Source organism: Alosa sapidissima, chromosome 8 (assembly GCF_018492685.1).
Source record: "Alosa sapidissima isolate fAloSap1 chromosome 8, fAloSap1.pri, whole genome shotgun sequence".
Lineage (NCBI taxonomy): Eukaryota > Metazoa > Chordata > Actinopteri > Clupeiformes > Clupeidae > Alosa > Alosa sapidissima.
The window spans coordinates 9,656,641-9,679,140 of record NC_055964.1 but is presented as its reverse complement, the minus strand read 5'-3'; the positions used below and the strand labels follow the sequence as shown (position 1 = coordinate 9,679,140).

Genomic DNA, 22,500 nt, shown 5'->3' with positions numbered 1-22,500 from the left:
GGAGTGCATTAAGACCTTCTGCCCTGACTGACCCCAAGACAGCACTCTCCTCTCCTCTGCTCTCCTTTCTTCTGCTCTCTTCTCCTTTTTCTTCCTCTCCTTTCTTTTTTCCTCGTGTCCTCTCCTCCACCTCCTTTCCTCTTCCCCTCTCCTCCACCTCCTCTCCTCCACCTCCTCTCCTCCACCTTCTCTCCTCTTCCCCTCTCCTCCACCTCTTCTCCTCCACCTCCACCTCCTCTCCTCTCCCCTCCTCTGCGCTCCCCTTTGTCTCCATTCCTCCCCACACCCATCCCTCCATACCGGGCGTGCTCAGTACACTCCACCTCTGCAGCCCTGGGTGGTCTGCCTCGGCGGCCTTATCAAAGATTAACGCCTGTAACGGGACCCCCCCGCGCGGGGCTGTCCCACCGCAGGCCTTGGAGGTAAGAGGAGAGACAAAATCCCCACTCTGTTTGCTTTTGTCGCTGCAACAGGCAGCTATGACAGGAATCCGCCCGGCAAAAGCCAAGCGAAGCCACCCAATTATGGCTCTCTTAAAGGGCCGCACTGGTTGAGTTGGGCTTATCAGTGCCTTTGTGCTGGGCCTGGTTCCCATGTCAGTGAGAAGAGGAAGAAAAAACATGATTACCAGAAACGGACTTATGAGCGCCTGCCAAGAGGCTTGAGCATTTGCAAATCAGCAAGGTCTCTTGACTGTGGACTGTTGTGTTAAGTTTCACATGTGTTATGAAATAACTCTGTTCTCACCCAGCTGTGAGCTACTCATTTGCAGGTCAGTAGTACATTAAATTGTCCTGTACAGTAAGGAAGAGAGAGAGAGCGAGAGAGAGAGAGAGAGAGAGAGAGAAAGAGAGAGAGAGAAGTCCAGAAACAGAGTGTTGCTGGCCAAGTGCAAGCATGGTCTTTTTGCAGTGCTCGCTGAAGCGTGAAGCTCTGGCCGGTGTGCCGCGCTCTCTCCCCAAGTGGAGGCAGCTGTGCGCTCCAGATACACGGCGTTTCACGCTCTCGCCCGCCCGACGCAGCTCATTGGAAAACAGATTGTGTAAACGCTGCAGAATTCAGTGCCCCGCACCACCACCACGGCACCTGGCAGCGGTGCAACGCTGCAGTCTCTCTCCGCCATGCTCGCTTCCTCTCTTTCGACCACCACTGGCTCAGCATGGCTACGAAACTAACCAACACACACCACCCCCCCCCCCCCAACCCCACCACACGCCCGCGTCTGTTACCCGTTTACTACAAGAGCCTTTGTCTTTGTCTTTCAGCAGAACACCCAGAGCAAGCCATTCGGAAATTTCTAGAAATAAACACGTATGGCACCTCCAGTAAATATTCCGTACCCCCCCCCCCCCAGGGAGACAAATAGCAGTGCGTAACAAGCGTGTGGCCTGTACGGCTTCCTGCAGCGAGACGCTGGCTGCTCCCCGAAGGCCGGCGGGTGGCGTGGTGTGGGTACAAGCTGGCTGGAATACATTTGCGTAAGGTAAACACAGCGGTGGGGTCAGGGCTCGTCAACGTGGATTAAGATTACCTGCAGCTCAAACAGTTTGCAAAGAGAAGAGGTATTAAGTGCTCAAATGTGGCTTGGGGTTTAAACAGAGAGGGAGGGCTGGGAGGGGGAAAATAAACAGCTTTTCAATGCAATTTCTCATCGGAGCAAGAAACTTCAGAAGGGGGAAAACTTCAGTAGGGGGGGAAAGTGTGTGTGTGTGTGTGTGTGTGTGTGTGTATGTGTGTGTGTGTGTGTGTGTCTGTGTGTGTGTGTGTCTGTTCGTGTGTGTGTGTGTGTGTATGTGTGTGTGTGTGTATGTGTGTGTGTGTGTGTGTGTGTGTGTCTGTTTGTGTGTGTGTGTGTGTGTGTATGTGTGTGTGTATGTGTGTGTGTGTGTATGTGTGTGTGTGTGTGTGTGTGTGTGTGTGTGTGTGTGTGTGTGTGTGTGTGTGTGTGCATGTTAGAGGTGACATAAAACTTGCTTGTCCTTATTTTTCTTCACCTCTATCTACCTCTCTTTCTGTCTCTCTCTCCCTCTCTCTCTCTCTACATCCCTCTCTCTGTCTAGCACAGGAAGAGTACAGTAATATTATAAACTACTTGATTCACATTGGAATCAGCCACAGTTTTTCATTTGACCATCGGCATGGGGAACACCATTTGACCGACCCCTTCTCTGACTAGTATTATAAAACGGCAAGATTTTTCCCCTCTTTATGGAGGGGGTGGAGTGTGAGTGTGTGTGTGTGTGTGTGTGTGCGCGTTGCACTGTTTACTCAGCAAACATGTGAGGCGAGAGAGAGGGTTGTGAAGTAAGGGGGATAGAATCAGACGAGGGACGGGGTGCGGAAGGTTCTGGAAGCCGTGCTGTGTGATCTCCTAATCCAGCCGTCCTAATCCAGCAGGTCAGGCCAGGTCAACCCCAACCTCAACACCCCCCCCCTCTCCACTGCCCCACCACCCAACCCCCAACCCACAGCCTGGCCTATAATGAGCTCCTCAGAGAACAGAGAGATGTTTAGGCAGCGATCAGCGATGGGCGTTGATTAGATGGGGCGGAAACAGTACTGCAGATTACACATGAAACCATATGGTTCAATTACCGTTGTTGTGAGACACAGCCTCTGTGTAGTCTGTGTGTGTTATGCGCTGTTTAAAACAGCAGTCCTTACATTGGGCAGAAAGCCTGAGAAGTTACCAAGTTACACTGCGGTCACCTTGACAAGCGTTTGAATATGAACTAGGCTGGACTACGTTCAACTGGAACCCACCGCTTGTAGCTCGACCACATACTACTTGTTCTGTCTGCAAAGGCCGAATCATAGATATATCAAATAAACCTATAAAAATCAGTCCACTAGGACTCCATCCTCCATCTATTTTTTAGGAGTAAGCATTTCTCTGGTGTTAGTGTGTTAGGGGCAGCCGTGGCCTACTGGTTAGCGCTTCGGACTTGTAACCGGAGGGTTGCCGGTTCAAACCCCAACCAATAGGAACGGCTGAAGTGCCCTTGAGCAAGGCACCTACAGTAACCCCTCACTGCTCCCCGATCGCCGCTGTAGCAGGCAGCTCACTGCGTCGGGATTAGTGTGTGCTTCACCTCACTGTGTGTTCACTGTGTGCTGAGTGTGTTTCACTAATTCATGGATTGGGATAAATGCAGAGACCAAATTTCCCACACTGGATCAAAAGAGTATATAAACTTGTCCTTCGTTTTGAGCTCTGATCCCTTTTGCAATGTGCATCAGAAACATATTATGTTTTGCTACAACTATTTTACAAATGTTCACAAAAGGTTTTCAAATGGGACCTTTCATCGTGCGTCTCATTTCCCTGATCCACGATGGGCTAGATGATGTCTGACCTCTCTGGACATGGGCCTGGCTGACGCTCTGCCCACCAGACGGAACAAGGCCTTCCTTTAGAGAGACAGTCAATCCATCTCGCAGGGCTCCCTCAAAGCACCGGGCACAGCTGCCCACAGCCAGGTGCCCACAGCTGGGCAAACTGTGGCATTCCCTGGCACCCTCGCCCGTGGTGCCCAAACAGAGTTGCCTTTTTTAGGGGCGCCTGCTGGAGATCGTTGGTAAACACCGGGGCCAAGCAAACAGCTCTGCACAGGCTCAACACAAACTGTGTGGGGTGTTGTGCGCTTTGACAAACAGCATGTGTTCCTTTCTTTTCAATTGAAAGGAAGGGGGTAGGCATGGCACAGGCAACTTCCAGTGTTTTTGTCCAGTAAATGGATGTTTACCTGCTTTGACATTCTATGCAACAGATATAAACACGTTAGGTAGGGTCTTTTTTTGGGTGTTTTTTAGGTTTCAAATACACACACACACACACCCACACCCACACACACACAGAGACATAAACAAACTCATACACACACACAAACAGACTCACAACACAAACACACACAAACAGACTCACAACACACACACACACATGCACACACATATCCCGGGTGGGCTTTCCCTCCCTTGTTTTTTAGCATTTAGCTGAAGGGGAGGGTGCTTGGAGGGGGCTTCTAGCTCTGCCAGGCCCAGGGGTGAGGGGTAGGTAGGCAGATAGGTGGCAGGGAGGGGTGGAGGAGGAGGAGGAGGTCCGCTCCGCCTGACTTGACACAGAGCAGATTTTGTTTGCGGGTCCCCTAATGGAATCACAGGAATATTCTGGGGGAATCCCATTACGTAGCGATCTGGGAGGAGAGGGCGGGGGGGTTTGGGTCGTGGTGCTGTGGGGGCAATAATGTACTCACAGTCATCCTGGCGCTGCGGTTGGCCTCCTCGCGCTCCGCCAGTGCCTTCAGGAAGTTATCTTTGAGCTCCTTTCCTGCGCTTGCCAACGTCCTGGAAAAGACAACATTGAAATGGTTTGAAATGGGTCCCTTTTTTTTTCCCTTGAGGAAATAGAGGTGGAGGGCACAGGGGGAAGGCGAGGCGACGGGGTGGGGGTCTGAGCTTTGAAAGCGTTAAAGGTTCTTTATGGAAGGTTTTTTTTTTTTTTGCTTTCTACGTTTCGAGATATGTTTTCTTTAAACGTAAGCTCACATAGATGCGCACTGTTTTCACATGTGAATGGATCAGCGGAGCCGCTGGCCGCCCTCGGCAGTCCCACGCCGGACTGTGCCACTCGATACTTCCCCATTCCTCTCAGTCCTGTCTCCACATGCATCGCCAGGACACACGCACTGGAGCGCTCGTCTGGACAGACGCCATTAAGAGACAGAACTAAACATCGGAGACACTACCCAACTCACTTCACACAAAGTGTGACACTACAAAAACCAGCCTTCAAAAATGCATTCATACTATTTTTTGGTCTTTAATCTGCTTTCTAACACAAATGCTTCAAAGGTGATATCCCACAGCGGGTAGGTCAAAAAACAAACTGTGTTATCCTGTTTTGACATAAGTCTTACTCTGAAGAGGAAGGCCTTCAGAAACATCAGATGTTTAGAAAGTCCTACAACATTACATGTACAGACTGACACATGGAAAACAGGTTTAGTATTCAGCATGTGTGAGAGAAGATATTATCACAGCACTGTGATTATTTGTGCACTATGTACTTACTAGCAAATACCACTGTGTAGCTTTAACAAAGCTGGAGTATGATGCATTTACTTAAAAGTATTTTTATGACAAATACAATAGTTTTTGTCTAAACCTCTCCCCAACAGGCAAAACAGTAAACGAAGTAACAAAGCGAAATGAAAAATGGAGGAGCAGGCCTGTCCAAAGCATTTCTTCTCCTCGTTAATTGGTCACGTTGGGAAACACACACCCTATCAAACCCGAGTCCCATCAGAGTTCACTGATTTTATTTTCACATTATGACTAACTTTTTTTTTTCTTTTGCACTCGGAGTTGGCGTGTATCCATGGAAACATAGTTCTGGCGCTCGTCGAAGCCTCCACACCTGACAAAACATTGGCACTCGTCACTAAACCCCCCTCCCCCAACATCCCATCACCTACCCCCACGAAACCCCGTTGGTGGAGAGGCAGAAGCGGCTACGGCGGCGGCGGCAGCGGCCCTTGTCAGGCATCCAGACGTTCGCTCTGCTCAGCGTTCCCAAGGTCTGCGACGTGTTTGCCAGAGCGTCCCCTTTGCCAGTAAACAGGTAATTGAGAACTCCTCTGCTCCAGTTTACGGAGGGGTCAGCCGCAACTCTGACCTCGGGGCAGGCGGAGAACCACGGAGTGGAGTGGCGCGGTTCGGCACAGCACAACGAGGGGACGCGAGGGGAACGTTTACTCACTTCTTCTCTTCTTCAGACGACACATAGCGTGGATGAAGATCATTTCTAATGAGACCTGAGGTAAAAGAGGAGTTAATGGTCCGGGTGTAGTCCCTTTCCAGATATTTCCACATTACCCCAGCGTGGTATAATAACCATCGAAAGCACATAACTCACAGATATTCAAGGTAATCTTAAGCCAAGCACCTCAGGCTCTGATGACCGCTGAGGCGCAAATACAATGAGTAACGTCTACTCATCGCACACCACACACACACACAGACACACACACATACACACACATTAAATAACAGTGGACACATACCATGCCTCCATAAATTTGAAACACTATAGGGGCGAAATGCTAATGTTTTTGTTTCACTTAATGCAGTGTCCCTGGAAACTCTGAGGGGAAATGAGAGACCCACACGTTAAATAACCACAACTGCTGTGTCAGACCTTTTTTTTACTGTGACACATTACTGTGACCTTAATCTAAAAAGAGCTAAGAAATAGACATATGTGCATAATACATACAGCTATTTAAAAATTGCATTGTTAACACATCATGTTTATCACAGCCCATGAAAGAAAAATAAATCCATAAACTGATCTGATCAAATCAAATCAAACCACCACTATATGGACAATCAGAGAGTGCAGCGTCCACCGAGACCACATAGCTCTGGTCTACCCGGTCAACCCAAAGACTGGCCAATCCTATAGGAGCATCCCTGACCTGCGTTTGTGAAACCCCAAAACATTAGTTTTTGTATGGTCTGGAATTTGTCCAGTGCCAGCATTTCCTTGTTTTGAACACTAGAGGGCAAAGCAGGTTTCAATGCCACATTGCGCAACAGTCGCGAAAGCAAATCTAAATTGGAGTAGGTCTGTGAGTGGGATCTGCTCCAAAATGCCATGGGTTCATTCGTGAACCCATGCTAAAACTTTCCACCAAGTTCCACTGAAATTTTTGTTTTGTCAGGTAATCCTGCTCACAGGATTTTGTCCCTCACAGGCAACAATGAGTAAGACATACTAAGATTAATACTACAGTACTAACCCGGCAGATGAACTCCTCCACTTTTGGCGTGGAGAGAGAGGAAAGTGTCCAGGGAACAAGGACCATCACATGCAGTGAGTAACCCTCCCGCCGCACACATTATGGGATGTGCTAGCTAGCGAGAAACGCTAGCATCCGAGGGGTTTAGCCTCCTTGCTGACATGTCCGCCTCCCAATGTGAGGTGCTGCAGGACGGCGGGTTTGGGCCAAGGCTGGTTGGTGTGGGGCTAAGCAGCACAGTCAACACCACACAGGTTACACCAAGCTTGTCACTTCAATTCATTCTGTACTCAGCACGTCTCAGTACTGGTAGTCTGGAATAGATGTGGTCTCACTGGATGGCCAAATCCAGCCAGTGACAGGACTTGAAGCATGGCATTTCACATCTGAGGCCATAACACTAAATGTGGACTTTAACTATTTTTTCTTCTTTTGAATGTTGTCCATCATAATTGCCCAAGATGCTTCTCAGTGTATCATTATGTCAAGCCGGCCTATCCTGTGGACCATCTTAGCTTCCACTAGCAGGGGGAGGATTTTAACTTATTTTTTTGTAAGAATGTAGTTCCACTCTTTCTGAAACGATTTAACAGAGCATGATGCACATAGGGTCTTAGCATGTTTATTCTGGACAGTGATTTGATTGTGTGTGTCTGTGTGTGTGTGTGTGTGTGAGTGAGGGTGTCTCCCTGAGTAAACAGGACACACTCATGCATTCTATCCATGACAACTCTTTGGCTTGCTTCAGCTTTGCCTAATGTTCTGAGGAGTGCCAGACACGCCGAGGGCTGTCGGAACCACAGTTCTCCAGGTCCCACAAACTTCCTGGACCGCGTTCACTGGATATGAGGTTCTGCAGGCGTACACCACACCTCGTAATAGTCCAACATGCCCTACAGCTTTCAGGAGGTGAGACAAAAACAGTCAAAGCGAGCACTTAACCAAGAGATATCTGACAGTGTAATAAAGCATGACTTCACAGTTTTATGACTGTAGCCATATTAGTTATAAAATCCACATGTTGAGAATGCACTGGCTGTTCCCATTGGGTGCTTGGGTTTTCAGTGACTGGGAGCATGGCGCGCAAAATGGCTTAGGCCAGGTGTTCCCAAACTTTTCCACGAGAAGGCCCCCCCAAATACCACTAGGTTCTGGCCAAGGACCCCCTTGATGTGTTATTAAACCCATCGACAATACTACGGCAAATGTAAAAATACATTAAGCTAATCCTAATAATTATTTTAGCCACAAGCAGTTCGTGATGGAGCATACAGTGTGTAAAAATTGCATTTGGGGCTTTCTGCTATATGAGACCTATCACTCTACTATTATTCCCAGTTATCATGGAAAATATAATGTTTACAAATTATTATAATGGCATTGTATAACAACCCTGATAGTAATAGTTATATTTTATATGTTTCAAATGTATTTATTAGTTGCTTTTATTTTTCCTTCCAACTTGCTGAGGACCCCCTGGCACCCCCTCGCGGCCCGCCAGGGGCCCCGGCCCCCACTTTGAAAACCACTGGCTTAGGCTGACATTACATCCGCGTTGCGTGATTTAGAGATGCACTGCTTCGAATTAATGCTGAGGTGAGGGAATGAGGCAGCCTCTCTCCGGACAATTACCACCACTGGTGCTGGCCAGGGTTGGGTGGGGGGTTTGGGGGGACCGCTTCGCGTGCAAAGATTAGGCGGACAGAGAGCCGGTGCTTTGCTCAGACACACGTCTAAACTAAGTCTTGTGTCAACACGGCCCGAGTGTCAAGTTTTCTAAAACGATTATCTCGGTAGCTTGGCACGCTTTCGCGATAGCATCACCCGCGCGTCTATTTAAAGAAGGCCCCCTCAGGAGAGCACAGACGGGGGGGTTTACGGGGGTTCGGATGTCCATTCCATCGAGGACAGCGGGTGATATTATTTACTGAAAGTATGCTAACATGTGGTCATGGATGAGCCAGTGGTGACAGCGCTGGTGCTTTTGGGAATAGATTGCATTGAGATTACATCAGTGCCTGCTCTGGTGCCTGTCATCCCCCCCCCCCCCCCCCCCCCCCCCATTCTCCTCCCCAGCCTCCAGCACCTCTCCTCTGGTATGCTCTCCTCTCTCCGCCTCTCTCTCGGACCACGCCGCACCGCGGGCCCGGGAGCGTTCAACCTAGGTGGCCATCGCCTACGGGTCGGAGCACAGATGTGCGCCGTCGTAATTATGTAAGGCCTAATGAGGGCGGGGTGCAGGGAGCCTCGGGCCGCCTGCCCAGCCGGAGAAGTTCATTGTTCACGAAGGGCTAATGTCCTCGGCACTGCGCGGCCCAAGCTGTGAGGTGCAGCGCTGCTCTGGGCGATCACCTGACCGACTGGTCATATAGGGGCTAGACTAAAGCTGCACAGAGAGCTCCGATGATGGGTGTGTGGATTCAGTTAATTGTACAGGATGAAAATGTGCCGCTATAGGCACTGGAAGCGAAGAGTGGTGTTTCAGCTTGTTAACGTCAGAGTATCTAATAATAACAAGGTGGCCTGTCCGAGTCAGCCCATCATGGAGAACAGTCTTAGCATGAGGCGACCTAGTACCCTGGGTTTATTTTTGTCACGCTACTTTCGTGGTGGTAAAAGACATGAATGAAATGGGAAATCAAGCAAACTAAACCATACCAACCATGGCAAATAGACTGAATATGACTGAAACAATATGACTGAGTCCAGTTTTATGTTTGGGCATAAAAAGTGAAAAAAAGCACATAACCAATGGGGTTGTAAAGTGTGCTTCCACATTTAGTAATGTAAGTAATGTATACCCTCTGAATCTGATTGATTATGCACATTTTTCAAGTCAAAAGTGACATTTTACCAATCATGGTCAACTAAGTGTGAAGCTTAAGCAAGGTCCGTATAGGCAAGTCCCACCACTTGGCAGCCATCTTGGTAACGGCTTTGGGAGTTACTTTAGGTAGCTACTATCCTATTTAAATAAATGGGGAGGCATACATACTGTAGGAGGTCATATTGACATAAAAAGTACATCAGGCGAATCTATGTTTAAATTTGAATTGAACAATATAAATATTTCCACCCAAATGAGGAAACATAGACGTTATTCTTACGTTTATATTACAGGAAGGGGGGATATGTGTAGCAACTGCCATTATGAACTAATCCCATACATTTTTATGGAGGATTCTTTGAGTGCTGTGTCTCCTCATTATTATGTCTCTTAAGGCTTAAGCAACTTTAAATTACAGCTATGCATTACGTTGAGTGCAATAACTAGGAAATATAAAACCCTGTCTTTTAAAGGTTCATTATCTTAAATGGAAAACTTAATGTCAATAGTGACTAGTACAAGCCATAAGCTCTTTAGCTTGCAGCTGAGGGCTAGGCTAGATAGGATGAAGGCATTTGCTCCATGCTGTAATACTGTATTACTATACGGGGCCTGCACTTGAAATACACAAACACACACACACACACACACACACACACACACACAGTACAAACACACATGTGTACACACACACACACACACAAACACACACTAAGCTGCTGAGCCATGGGCATTTAAGAGGGGGTGGCGGCGGGCTGGTGGCGGCGGGCTGGCGGCAACACGCGTTGCTCTTTAAAAGCCGCAGATGAGTGAGTGTGAGTGTAATTTCCTGCGCGTGCCACAGAGCACCTCCAGGAGCCGCCGCGCCACAGACAGAGAGACAACACAGAGTGCTGGGGGCTGGGCTGGGCTGGGCTGGCCCTTACACGGGTCAAAGACACAGGCTTACATCTGCACAATGCTTAGATTGCCACGCCAGTGTCTGACAGATGGAATTTAATGACTTTTCTTTTTTCATACTGAGCAAATTGGAAAGCACACATATGCACAGTTGCCAGTGCCATGAATGCAAGTGGGGGAGAAAGAGGGAGAGAGATAGAGAGAGAGAGAGAGAGAGAGAGAGAGAGAGAAAGAGAGAGCTTCTGAGAAATTGCATTTCATGTTGAACAAAATTGATCGCCCTGTTCCACATATCTAGAATAGCTCTGCAGCTTGTTATTCTCCACTTTTATTATTTGTGGCCACGTGTGGTCAAAGTGTTGAAAAAGACAGACGGTTGGATTACAATGTTTTGGCACACTACCTTCAAATACCTCCAAGTACGTCCGGATGAAAAATGAAAAGATACACACGGTGACCCCACATGAAATAAGCAATGCTGAGCGTCTGGTTTCTCAGCCCTGTGAGGGATCTCGTATCCCCACGGAGAGGAGCTCAACTGGCCATGACAAGCACAAAAGGCCCAGTCATTTAGCTGCCATTTGCAGGCGTTTGTGACACAAGACGTGCCTGGGAAGTACAGTAAGGGACCATTAAACCACATGATGCAAAGAGTCTGAGATTCCAGCCACGGACTATGCAAAAGTCAGCTTTGTGTGTGTGTGTGTGTGTGTGTGTGTGCGCATGTGTGTGTGTAGGTGCTTGTCAAGGGCAAACAGACCCGTATTTGCTCGGTGTGAAGTTGAGAGTTTTACTGACCACACAGCGAAGGTTCATTTCAAATGCAAGACAAGCTGTTTTCAGGCTGTTTATTATTTGCTGATTTTATTAGACGCTATGGTCAGTGTTTACTATGCCTTTGGCTTTTTCACAGGTGAAAGCTGAGCACCAGCTCAGCATGTTGACCTAGGCTGTCTGTCACTGAGAATGATTTAGTTACATCATTGTTAAAATGACCTGTAACAATTACAGTAATTGTAGTCAATGCAAGATCACAGCAGGAGGGTACTAGGTTGAGTCATCTAGATGTCATTTATTGTAGCAGCCCATAAAATGGTCATATCCCTAATGTATTGGATTAGAATGCCAGGTAATATATAGTTTATAATATATGTATTTTCATTATGTTTCTAAGGCAGGAAAATGAGAGCCAGGGATGCACCACAATTTCAAATATGGTGAAGCTCAGCTCAGATTTGCAAGCAAAGCTGGACAGATGCCTTGCTTTAAAAGGAAGTGAGTTGGGTTGGGTGAGCAAGTAACTAGAATTGAGTGAGCGTTGGGATGTGAAAGAAGGACTGTAATGAATGTAAGTGTGTGTGTGTGTGTATGTGTGTGTGTGTGTGTGTGTGTGTGTGTGTGTGTGTGTGTACGTGCGTGTGTGTGTGTGTGTGTGTGTGTGTGTGTGTGTGTGTGGTATGTGCATGTGTTTATACTTATTCATAAGTGTGTTGGGGAACACATGTGTTGGTCAACGTAAATTTATGACCACAATAGAGAGGCATCATTTGGAGTAGCCAAGAGACCACAGAAGTCCTTAATCACTCTGAGGGATAATAAAAGACATGTTTTCTTTCTCTTTTTTTCTTTTCATTTTTTTCCGTCTTCTTTTCAAAATGGCTATCAGATGTCGTCTGATCTACAATCATCAGCCTATGGCTGAGTCAATGACAGGAGGAGCTCCCAAACACGAAACAGCCGCGCTAACCACTGGCCACTGCGCTGTCAGGAGCGCATCCGAAAACACTCGTCACTGGACGGCAACAGGCCTGCTCCACGACATCGGCGAGACGTCCAACCTTGGCTTCCCCCAGCTCCGCGCTTCCCGGAGAGAGCCTGGCAGCCGGGCTGCTGCGTGGCGATCATTCCATTCGGCACGAACACGCGCCATACTCTCTCATAACGCTCGGTTCACATGGGTATCCGGAATGCGACCCCTGTCAGGAAATATAACAGCAATGTCAACCATTCTCTGGCTCGAGCCCGGGACGCGCCAGATGTTCATGGGCTCCTGAAAACTGGTATGCATGGAACATTTGTTTTCGCACACAGCCTTGAGCCGTCTACAGTCCACCCCCCTCCCCCCCACCCTCTTTTCTTTACACATTTAAAAGAAATATGGAAAGTGCCAGAGACCGGTTCTCACTCCACAGATTCTACTTCCAGAGGACTTTCTGTATGAAGCACCTCGGTTGGATTCACAACTTCCCCGTGAAGGAGAGGTGTTCTAAGTGTGTGGTATGGCCTTTTCTGAAAGCACATAAGCTGCATTCTAATTGTTGGTTCCAGCTGCCAAAGCTAATGCAAGCTTTGATTACATTGAGTATTGCATTATTTTTATGCGCCAACATAAACGTGGCGTAATGACATCAAGCAAAAGCATTTGAGAACTTAATCTCAAGAAAATAGGAGTGCGTAATGACCAGGGTGTATGGAGGAAATGGCAGCCGATCAAATTAAATTAAAGAGAAATAAGCCCCACATCTGTGTTTCTTGGAAATTGATTAAGCCTCGTTCAGGCTTAAGCATAACTCTGAATGGTGATTATCATTCTTTAACACAATTTAGCACTGCACATACACGTCCAGCACGTCACTGTGAATATGAGGCCTGACCAGATAGACGTTGTCACCAATGGGTTGTTGCTTTAAGATGAAATTATGGTACATATGGCCATGATTTTTCAGCATAACATTAAAGCACTTTCCCTAAATAGATATGACACAAACCTGTACCAGTTGTCATTGTGAGGGACTACTCCCCACTCCCAGACACAGGATCCTAGCGCAATTGGAGCCAGCCCATGATTCAAGTCATGATATCATGAGAGACCCCAAATGATCTCACTGGCACCAACATTCTGCCTATGGTCTTGCTTGGCTACTGTTTCCTCAGGGGGAAAAAGTGGAGAGAAGGACAGGGGAAACGTTGAGGCCTCGGCCCTTTCCTGTGACATCACATCTCTGGGCCAACGGAGCTGAGGTCATTCGGTCAACCTTTCACTCTCAAAGGAACATAGGCAATAGGAATGTGACATACTGTACCCCCCCCCCCCCCCCCCCATTCTTTTCTAGATTTCTACTCCATTCTCCATGCCTACTTTGGAATGCCAACCCTTCCTTGGAGGTGATGACACCCTGGTGTTCATCGTAGTCACTGAAGACTACAAACCACGTTTTGGTTCCCCACACAGGGAGCTACAGCGTCTGTGACATCCTCTAAGAATAAGGGGAGCTACAGCGTCCGTGACATCCTCTAAGAATAAGGGGAGGGAAATTCTTAAGGTGCTGGACACAGGAGGTGACAGCTGAAATCACACAGGGACAGAGGGAGAAAAAGAGAGAAAGAATGTGTGTGTGTGTGTGTGTGTGTGAGGTGGTGGTAGTGGAGAAACACAATAAGCATGTTTTCACCTTTGAGATATAAGGAACTGTTGCCCCGTTCCTCCAACTTGGGAACAAGATACACTGACAGAAGCAGAGTTAGAGAGAGAGAGCAAGAAAGAAAGAAAGAGAGAAAGAGAGAGACAGAGGAAGGAAGGAAGAAACAAAAGATTGATTTGCCCTCTTCTGGTTCCTCATGCGAGTAGAGCATATACAGGGCTCACCACCCTGCAGTATAATGGTCCATTGACTACCAGCTTCAGTCCATGGAGAGAAGGAGAGAGAGAGAGAAAGAAAGAGAGAGAGAGAGAGAGAGAGAGAGAGAGAGAGAGAGAGAGAGGGGAACAGAGCAACCAGGAGAGCCAGGACAACGAGGCTTCCATCTCCCGCTCACCGTGCTTAAATTAACATAATAGAGAACAGGAGCTTGTCTTTTTTTCTAGCCCTCCCCCCCTTTCTCTCCATCCCGCTCTCCCTCCTCTCCTCCCGTCTTCGTTGTTCTTTCTTTTCTTAGTGTGTTCAAATATACCAGAATTTCGATGATGGAATGTAAATTACACTGCTCTCTCACTGGAGCCCACAATGGAAGCCTTAGAGCAACTTTTAGCCAGGCTAAAACTGCAGGGCCAGCACATATTTGTCGGGCTGGGAGTTCTCTCTCTCTCTCTCTCTGTCTGTCTCTCTCTCTCTCTGCAGCCTGTGAGAGACTGCTGCTGGGTCATGAGTGCTGAGGCTCCCAAAGTAAACACAGGTGCAAGGGGAGGTTTGTGAGAGAGCGAGGGGGTTACCCCTTCCAGTAGCTACGGCAACACAAACGGTCACACTCAGAGGACCGGCAATACGTCCGCAAAACGATACCCCGCAGACCCCGGGCGTCGGTTCCTACACCCTAGGCTCCGCCAGGGCCGTGCTCTTATCGAGCCTCATTTAGGTGGATTAACGAGACTTTAGCCATTTACGCAGCAATTATGAAGGCTAATGATCGGAACGCCATTCCCTCGCGTAGTGGTTCCCAGCTGTTCCCCGGTCATCGCTCACTCACACAAACCCTGTTGTGTGTTTATCTTGCGAGCTGTCATATTTCCGTGGGGCCCTAGGGCGATGGCTTGCGGAAGAAATTACACAAAGTTGAGTACTAATGACCTGCACTTTTCTGGCTGGGGGCTAGCATCACTTTTAGCAAGTATGTTTGCCTAGCATTGGATGTCACTTGTGCTGAGGAACCACATTTCTTTTGGCTCAGCTGTTTCTTTGCCTAAAAGGCCTCTGACAGAGCTGGGCATCAATCACAGCTGTCCTCGACTGAAGCTTCCACAGGTAAAGCTAACGTGGCGGCGCGCTAAAGCAAACCCCAACGTGGAAGCCGTGGGTTGATCAGCAGAAAGGTGACACCAGGGGCGGAGAGCCTGCGGCAGAACACCCCACCCCTCACCTCCCCTCATCCCCAAAAAATGCAAGCAGATGAGATGAGGCCATTGTCCTGGAATGGAGTACAAAGTCTCTTCTGAGGGGGTTAACATCTGTCAGACTCCGCCAGCGAGTTTAGAAGATCTATAAACAGGGTGAGGGACGTCTCCAGTTGCCGAAGCCCGAAGACGGGATCGTCCCAGACTTCTTTTCCCTTTGGGATGTGTGTGTGTGGAGAGTTGGGACTCTTTCAAACAATTTATTTAGCAGGAGATTTGCATCGCTCATGTGCTATACGACACAGCCCGCGGCAGTTGTTTTGAAAAAGCACCTATGCAAAGACTTTTTGGCCGCCATTTGTCTGTTGAAAAAGAGAATACTTATGGTGTTCGATGAACACATTTGTGTGACAAATGCATTGTTCTTCTCTCTCATCACCTTGGACCATTATTCTCTACTTGGACGGGCACAATCTACATATGGCACATGATCATTCAGTAAACATTTAAAAAAAATACATGGGTAATCGATTCTCTACAAATGAAAGAGTCTTCTTTGTCTTTTAAATACTTCGCTGACAAGGTTAAAGTGAAAGCTAGCACGCAATCAGCAGCCAGAACTCTGTGTCTCTTGGAGAAGTCTCGTCCTTTAACAGGCCTGTCAGGCAGCCTCTTTACGGTCACACTCTCTCACTTGTTCTTTTTTTTTTCTCCTTCTAACCCTCTCACTCACTCTCTCTTTCTCTCACGAAAGCGTAAGAATAACAGGAATCGGAGGGAACTGCTTGCTTTGGACAGCTGACCACGGCACACTGAGGCCAAGAAGTCTCCAGTAAAACTCCTGATACCTTGAGAGGAGCTCGCACTGTTCACTCCATCATCTCTCGACACTAAACAAATTCCCACAGCAGACCAGGGGTTGCTGAGTGCTGCGGTGGCAACTAGCCTGTACCATCACTTATGAAACCATGAAAAGAGAAACTCTCAATTCATCAGCACATGGATACGCTCATGTTTAGCCCAGAGAAACAGCGGCAACATCAAAGCTGTTGAGCAGCGAGATCAATTTGCCCCAATATACCCCCCCCCCCCCCCCCACACACAACATCCCCACCACCACAACTTCCTCACAACAGCAAAAACAAATGACCTCAGGGAATTTGGTTAGCCCGCTACAATAAACACCTTTTTTAACAGAAGCGGTTCCCACAGGTGTGCACTGAACTGCGCAATGACCTGGTCTCTCAGACACGAGTCAATTGCCTGCCTGCCTGCACCACAACTAAGCTTTACTGTCTGTTTGCACAGGTGACAGGAGCAACGGTGTTTACTGCACGGAATGCATATAAAAGAAACTCGATCCGGCTCTTGCCTGGGTTCTCACTGTTCAATCAAGTGTGCCAAACGAGTGTGATCTGTACCAGGCCCTAATCATCATTAATGGCTGGCCAATGGCTGCTCCTCCATGCCAAAATTGGTTACAGCAAATAACTTCAGCCGTTATTGATGGAATACCATTAAAAAGTTCTTTGGTGGGAGAAGGTTAACATTTGTCTTTCAGTTCTTGGCTTTGTCTAACACTTTGCAAACAAATACTCATGAATTGGCTAAAGCAGCCTTGCAGAACAATACAGATTTAGGCTAACTATCTCAAACAGCAACAGATGTTACAAAAAAGGGCTTTTAACTACAATTGTGTATTGAAGGCTGGATTCTGTGCCTTTTTGAGCTTTCAATACCTGGCAGATGGTAACTCTCAATAATACAGTGATTTCTGAAAATCAACACTTACTGTATTTGGCATATTTTTCCTTAGGGTACTTGGAGGGGGAGGGAATAATCTTATGGAAAATATTATTTTGGGCTGTTGAACGTCAAGGGAAATTCCACACAGCATGACAATTTACTTTACTCCTTTTTTTAAGCCTCTGTCACCTCTGATTACACTGAGAAAAAGGGATCAGTTACACATGCTACACACGCTTTCTACCTAGACCTTTCATTGTTGACCCTTACGTGTGTGTGTGTGTGTGTGTGTGTGTGTGTGTGTGTGTGTGTGTGTGTGTGTGTGTGTTTGTGAAAGTAAGTGTGTGCGCATACGCATGTTAGGGGCATTTATTAAAATAAGCATTAATAGAAAAAAGACAGGCAAGTATGTGATCCATCTGGAACCTATGTAAGGCCCGTAATCTGACAGGAACTCTGGCAGGGCTGCACTCTCACAAGAGTCCTGCCTTCCACCAACAGGATACAAATCTTCCTGCTGATGTTCAGCACCAGCTTCGAATGTCAGAAACGTCTGTCAGGTGGTGGCCATTTTGTTTACAATCTGCAAGCTAACTACTTTTACTTTACTCAGAAGGCAAGGGGAATTGTCAGGGTCATCTTTCATTTTGGCTTGTTTCGATTGCTGTTTTCTAGCGTTTGCCAATAGCTTTTTTTCCGTAGGGCTGCCTTTCTGCTTTGGCTGCTCTGCTGCTTGCTGAGCATCACTGTTCAACACATGTTGCCTCCGTGGTTTCGTCCTCATCAGACGCCGGTGGCTTTTAATTATAACGTAATACCATGGCAACCACGAGGGGACATGTGATGCATCACTTCCAGCTTCTCTAAGCAGCCAGTTCTACCCCCCCAACACACATACACACACTTCCCCCCTTCCCCCTTCAAACACACGGCTCGAGAGCAGGCAGCACGCCACCAGCGGAACTCAAATGGACCTCAAAGACTTACTTCACTTCAAATCTGGGCTTCACCTCAAACTCAACTTGTTTACGAAAACCAATAAATGGTGCCCTTTAATTATTTTTCTTTTTTAAATCTGACATGACATCTTGTTTTCATCTTTACAAAAATCACGTAAAGCAACACAATGTAGGAATTTCCCTTTTTGACAATTTTCAACATCTAAAACTGATGAAAAGGGTCATGCTTCTATCTCCGACAACGTTACATAGTGCAGTGCCAGGTGTTCTGGGTGTGCATCGACAATGTCAGAGACTCTATTCTCTTTATTCAGTGTAGCATCAAAATAAATTTGAGGCAGTTACAGTATTCTTAGGTACAAGAGCTCCATCGTGGTGCTTTAAAAAAAAATCCATTTGGTGATTATTTATGGTGCATACAATCATGAGAAAACGTATTTAGAAGCCATCCCAGCTAACACAGTTAAATTGCTGCAACGTAATAATATATTAATATATATACCAAAAATACCTTGTCCCAACGTCGCATCCAACGTTGCCACAATGTGGAAAGTGAAAGGTGACAATTCATAACAGCAACGTAACTCTCCAACATTGCCAATCCATAACCAGAACATCAGGCTACGTTGCAGCAATGTGGATTACAAAATGGAACCTTTCAATACCACATTGCTGCAATGTAACCTGATGTTGCGGTTACGGACTGGCAACATTAATAAGTTACGTTGCAGTTACAAAATGGCACCTTTCACTTTCCACGTAGCCACATTGGATGCGACTTTGTGCCAAGGTATTTTTGGTCATTACATGCGCGTTGCAGCAATGTAACGGCAATGTAACTATGTCAGCAGGGTAAACAACTGACTACGTTATCAGCTGACCAGCTTATATCATTGCTGCAAAGTTGCTCATGGTAGAACTGACAACATTCTCTGTGCAACATTGCTGTGAAGCTATAAGGACATGGCCAGATTATAACGTTGACCAAGTGACAACTTTCTGGCATTGTTGATGCAACGTCATGTGTTAGCTGGGATGTCTTTAGAGATTTTCAAATGAGTCATGAGAGTGACAAACACAACAATGTGTTTTCTTCTTTTTGGTCTTTATGGTATGTGGTGTCAATTAGAGAACCAATACAGCATCTCCTGCCAACCAAATTCGTTTCGAGTCAGCTCTTCCTCCAGAATTGTCAAACACTGATCTTTTTTGTGCAACCCTCTCTCTTCAGCTGCTTCTCCATTCCCTGATACAGACACATGAGTCATGAGTTGTCCTCATGTCTCGATACACACACACATGCTGGCCACACATATGCTGCTTCACAGACGCAACTTCCCCTTCCTCGCCAGCACAGCCATCACCTCCCCGACCCCAACCCCCGACCAACACCACCACCATTACACGCAGGTGACTGCAGAATTCATCACAGGCATCCGCCGCTTGCAGGCAGAAAGGGTCTGACTACAAAGCCACTGATGACAGTGCCGCCACGTAGCTTTATGGCGGCAGCCTGATAATGCAAAAAACAGGTTCTCTGGGCCCCTGGAGTGGCCCGCTACCAAACATCAGAGCGAGCGCTACGAGCCCTCAGGTGAAGGAAGTGAGAGATGCGGTGCAACGCGTCCGTCCCGGGCCTGCCCGGGCCTTGTAATAATCCAGAAAGAGAGCGTGTCCGCAGGGAGGGGGGGGGGGGGGGATGGGGGACAGGAGCCCCCTTACGCCACTCTTGATGTTCAGGAGGGCGGGGGGGGGGGGGGGGGGGGAGGGGGAGGCTCTGAGAGAATGGCGCACTTGACAAATGGCTCGCAGAAAGGAAACAGCAGAGTGGCAACAACAAGCAAACAGATGGTTTCATTAAAGACGAAAGGAAATCCAATCTACAATGCCATTAGACTCCCTGCCCCTCACCCGCTGTTAGCGTTTAATCTTTTAGTTGTTGTTGTGTGTTGTTGTTGTCTTTTTTTCTCTCTTTTGTCCTTGTTTAGAAGTGATTTAAAACTAAAACAAGACCTTCTCATCCTGACTGTCAGTATTAATTTGAAAGGGAAGCCATCGAAAACCTATTGCAAAATGCACAAAGAGCCTGACGTGTTGTCAGTCAAGTTGCGTTCACACATGGGAGCCAGACAAAGTTTTTGAAGCGTCAACGTGAGCGATAGTCAAAAAGCCTGACATCTGGAAATGTCCCTGGATATCGTAAATCGCGAACGCAGAGCAGAGCATATGACACATTAAGTCCTTAATGCAAGGAATCGTACACAGAAAGATACATTTTTAAACCCTGATTAAAATCTGTTCAAACCTTTCTGAATGGAGCGTAAGTAGGCTATTAGCTTGCAAAGGAGGGCCTTAAGTGCATGCGCTTGAGACTAACAAACAAAAGGAGCCATAGGCACAAGCCCATGCTACACACCACACACACTTTTGATGTTAGCGGAAATGATCATATATGGAGACCAAGCTGGACAGCTGGCTGAGTTTCTCAGTGAAGAGCAATCCTGGAGGGGCAAGGGGAAAGTTTGATAAAAGTAGCTACCTTCCTGATGTAGAGATTTTCTTTGTCAGGGTTTTTTGTCATTTTGTTCATTTTGTTTGATGTGTTTTTTTTTTTTGGCCTCTTTTCTTCCGTCTCTTCACACCCTCTCCCTCTTCTCCGGCCTCTCTGCCGTGAAGGGCTTTGCTTTGAGCTCCTGTGCCAGGCTAATCCTCATTTGTACTCATCAATTCCCATTTCGGAAACACGCCCTGAAGATCACTATTCGTCAGGAAGCACTGATGCCTCAGGAATTCAGAATGTGTTGCCTAACATTAAAAGCATGGTGGGAAGACGGCCTGGCCCAGTGTCTGTCAAGACCTGAATGATTCAAAGCAGTTGCTCAGCTCTGAACACCATCACAATATGCTGACCACATACTAGTCACGCACACACACACACACACACAGAAGAGAAATGCACAGTTAAGAGAACATTAATTCCAGATTGGATAAATGCTCTGGAAATCTCTAGCAAGGAAATTGAAATGAGAGTCTAATTTCAGGCCAATCCCAGCTATTCTGCAGAGCTAACTCCACTAACAGGAGACCTGACGTTGGAGCTCTGTAGCCCTAAACCCGGATGCTTACTTGGCTGATTTTGGCACACATCCGTTCAAACAGTGAAACACAATATTCAGAAGTAGCGCATGAATCCGGTCCAAGATGTGGCACCACACTACTTAGTCTCTGACACGATACGCAAACAGCATCTGGACCCGTCGTCCGGAAAGTTGTGTGCAACCTGAGTGCGGGCGACATGGCAGCGTGATGGAGGGCTCTTGGGGCCTGATTTATTTTGGGTCCGTTTCAGTGATTTATTCTCCCGACACAGAGGCTTGGAAGCCTGCGGTTGGACAGGGAGTCGGAGTCAGAGTCAGAGGCGAACGTTGTGGCAGTTTTCGGCTCGCTGTGGCCGGTCGGAGATTTCAGAGTTCGTTCTGTGATCAGAAACAGACCGTTCAGGATTGTTCCACCCCACTGATGTCAACTCGGATTAAAACGAGTGTTTGCTTGGTCAGTTCGCTTCAGGAGTGCCTGAAAGCCAGAGGACATTCACCTGGCGGCACACCAGGTGTAAAAACTGTACCTACTTGAACATATGACAGTGTGTGTGTGTTGCAGTGTTGGGGGGGTTGCATGTGATGTGTGTGAGTTATGTACTGTATTTAGTTTGTATACCGTCATACCAACTCAACACACATGCCCCTATCACCCAGCTCCAGGCCAGATCTGATGCATAGCAGGTGCAATCTGGGTGGTGTAGTTCCAGATTATCAGAAGGATGTATGCAGCATGCATGATCATAAATGACATCCAATCATACTCACTCTTGGAAGGCTTAGCAAATGAGTGCATAAGTGCACTACAGTACTGCCTCAATTGACACGGAGAGAGAAAGAGAGGGAGAAATGGAAAAGAGTGGAACAATAGACAAAGGGCACGTTTAACTGAGAGACTCTGGGAGGCAATGGCACCGTTGCTCTCTACATCTGCTGTGGGTCTGCTCCTGGGACTCAGGCCTGTTTGTCATGGGGGCTTTTTCCAATCAACTTGTTTAGTATATTTATTTCTTTTATACTCTGCAGCTTTTTCATTCATTGTAAATGTTTTCGATGTAAGGTTTTAATGTGTCCAGAGATTGATGTTCCAATTAAAGAACGCATTAAAAGTCATGTGACCTGGAGCTCAAAGCGGTTGCACTTTCTCTGGGTCTCTAACTGCAGAGCCTAGAGCTGTTCCTGCCTTGTACCTTCTTCAAGGTCAAACACGGAGTGCCTCAGTCAGATTTACTTAGAAGACATTTGACCATTTATCCAACATGACTTCCAGCAAAGTGCAGACATGCATATTAGATGAACGTGTGCTGCCTGGCTATTAAACCCACGGCCTTGATGGTCTTAG

General features: G+C 47.2%; 1 protein-coding gene across 3 annotated transcripts in view; it reads right to left on the bottom strand.

Moving 5' to 3' along the window:
- The window catches only part of cfap299 (cilia and flagella associated protein 299), a 69,002-nt gene that overhangs the window by 37,734 nt on the left and 8,768 nt on the right, over nt 1-22,500 (bottom strand). For 2 of the 3 annotated variants that reach the window (XR_006033470.1, XM_042100068.1), the window contains exon 3: nt 4,254-4,344. Coding sequence is in view for 2 of the 3 variants with exons in the window: in XM_042100068.1 (XP_041956002.1) it covers nt 4,254-4,344 (91 nt within the window). In the remaining variant the exon portion in view is untranslated. Of the gene's footprint in view, nt 1-4,253; nt 4,345-7,406; nt 7,700-22,500 lie in introns of those variants that run through there. The other variant, XM_042100069.1, reaches the window with a different exon arrangement.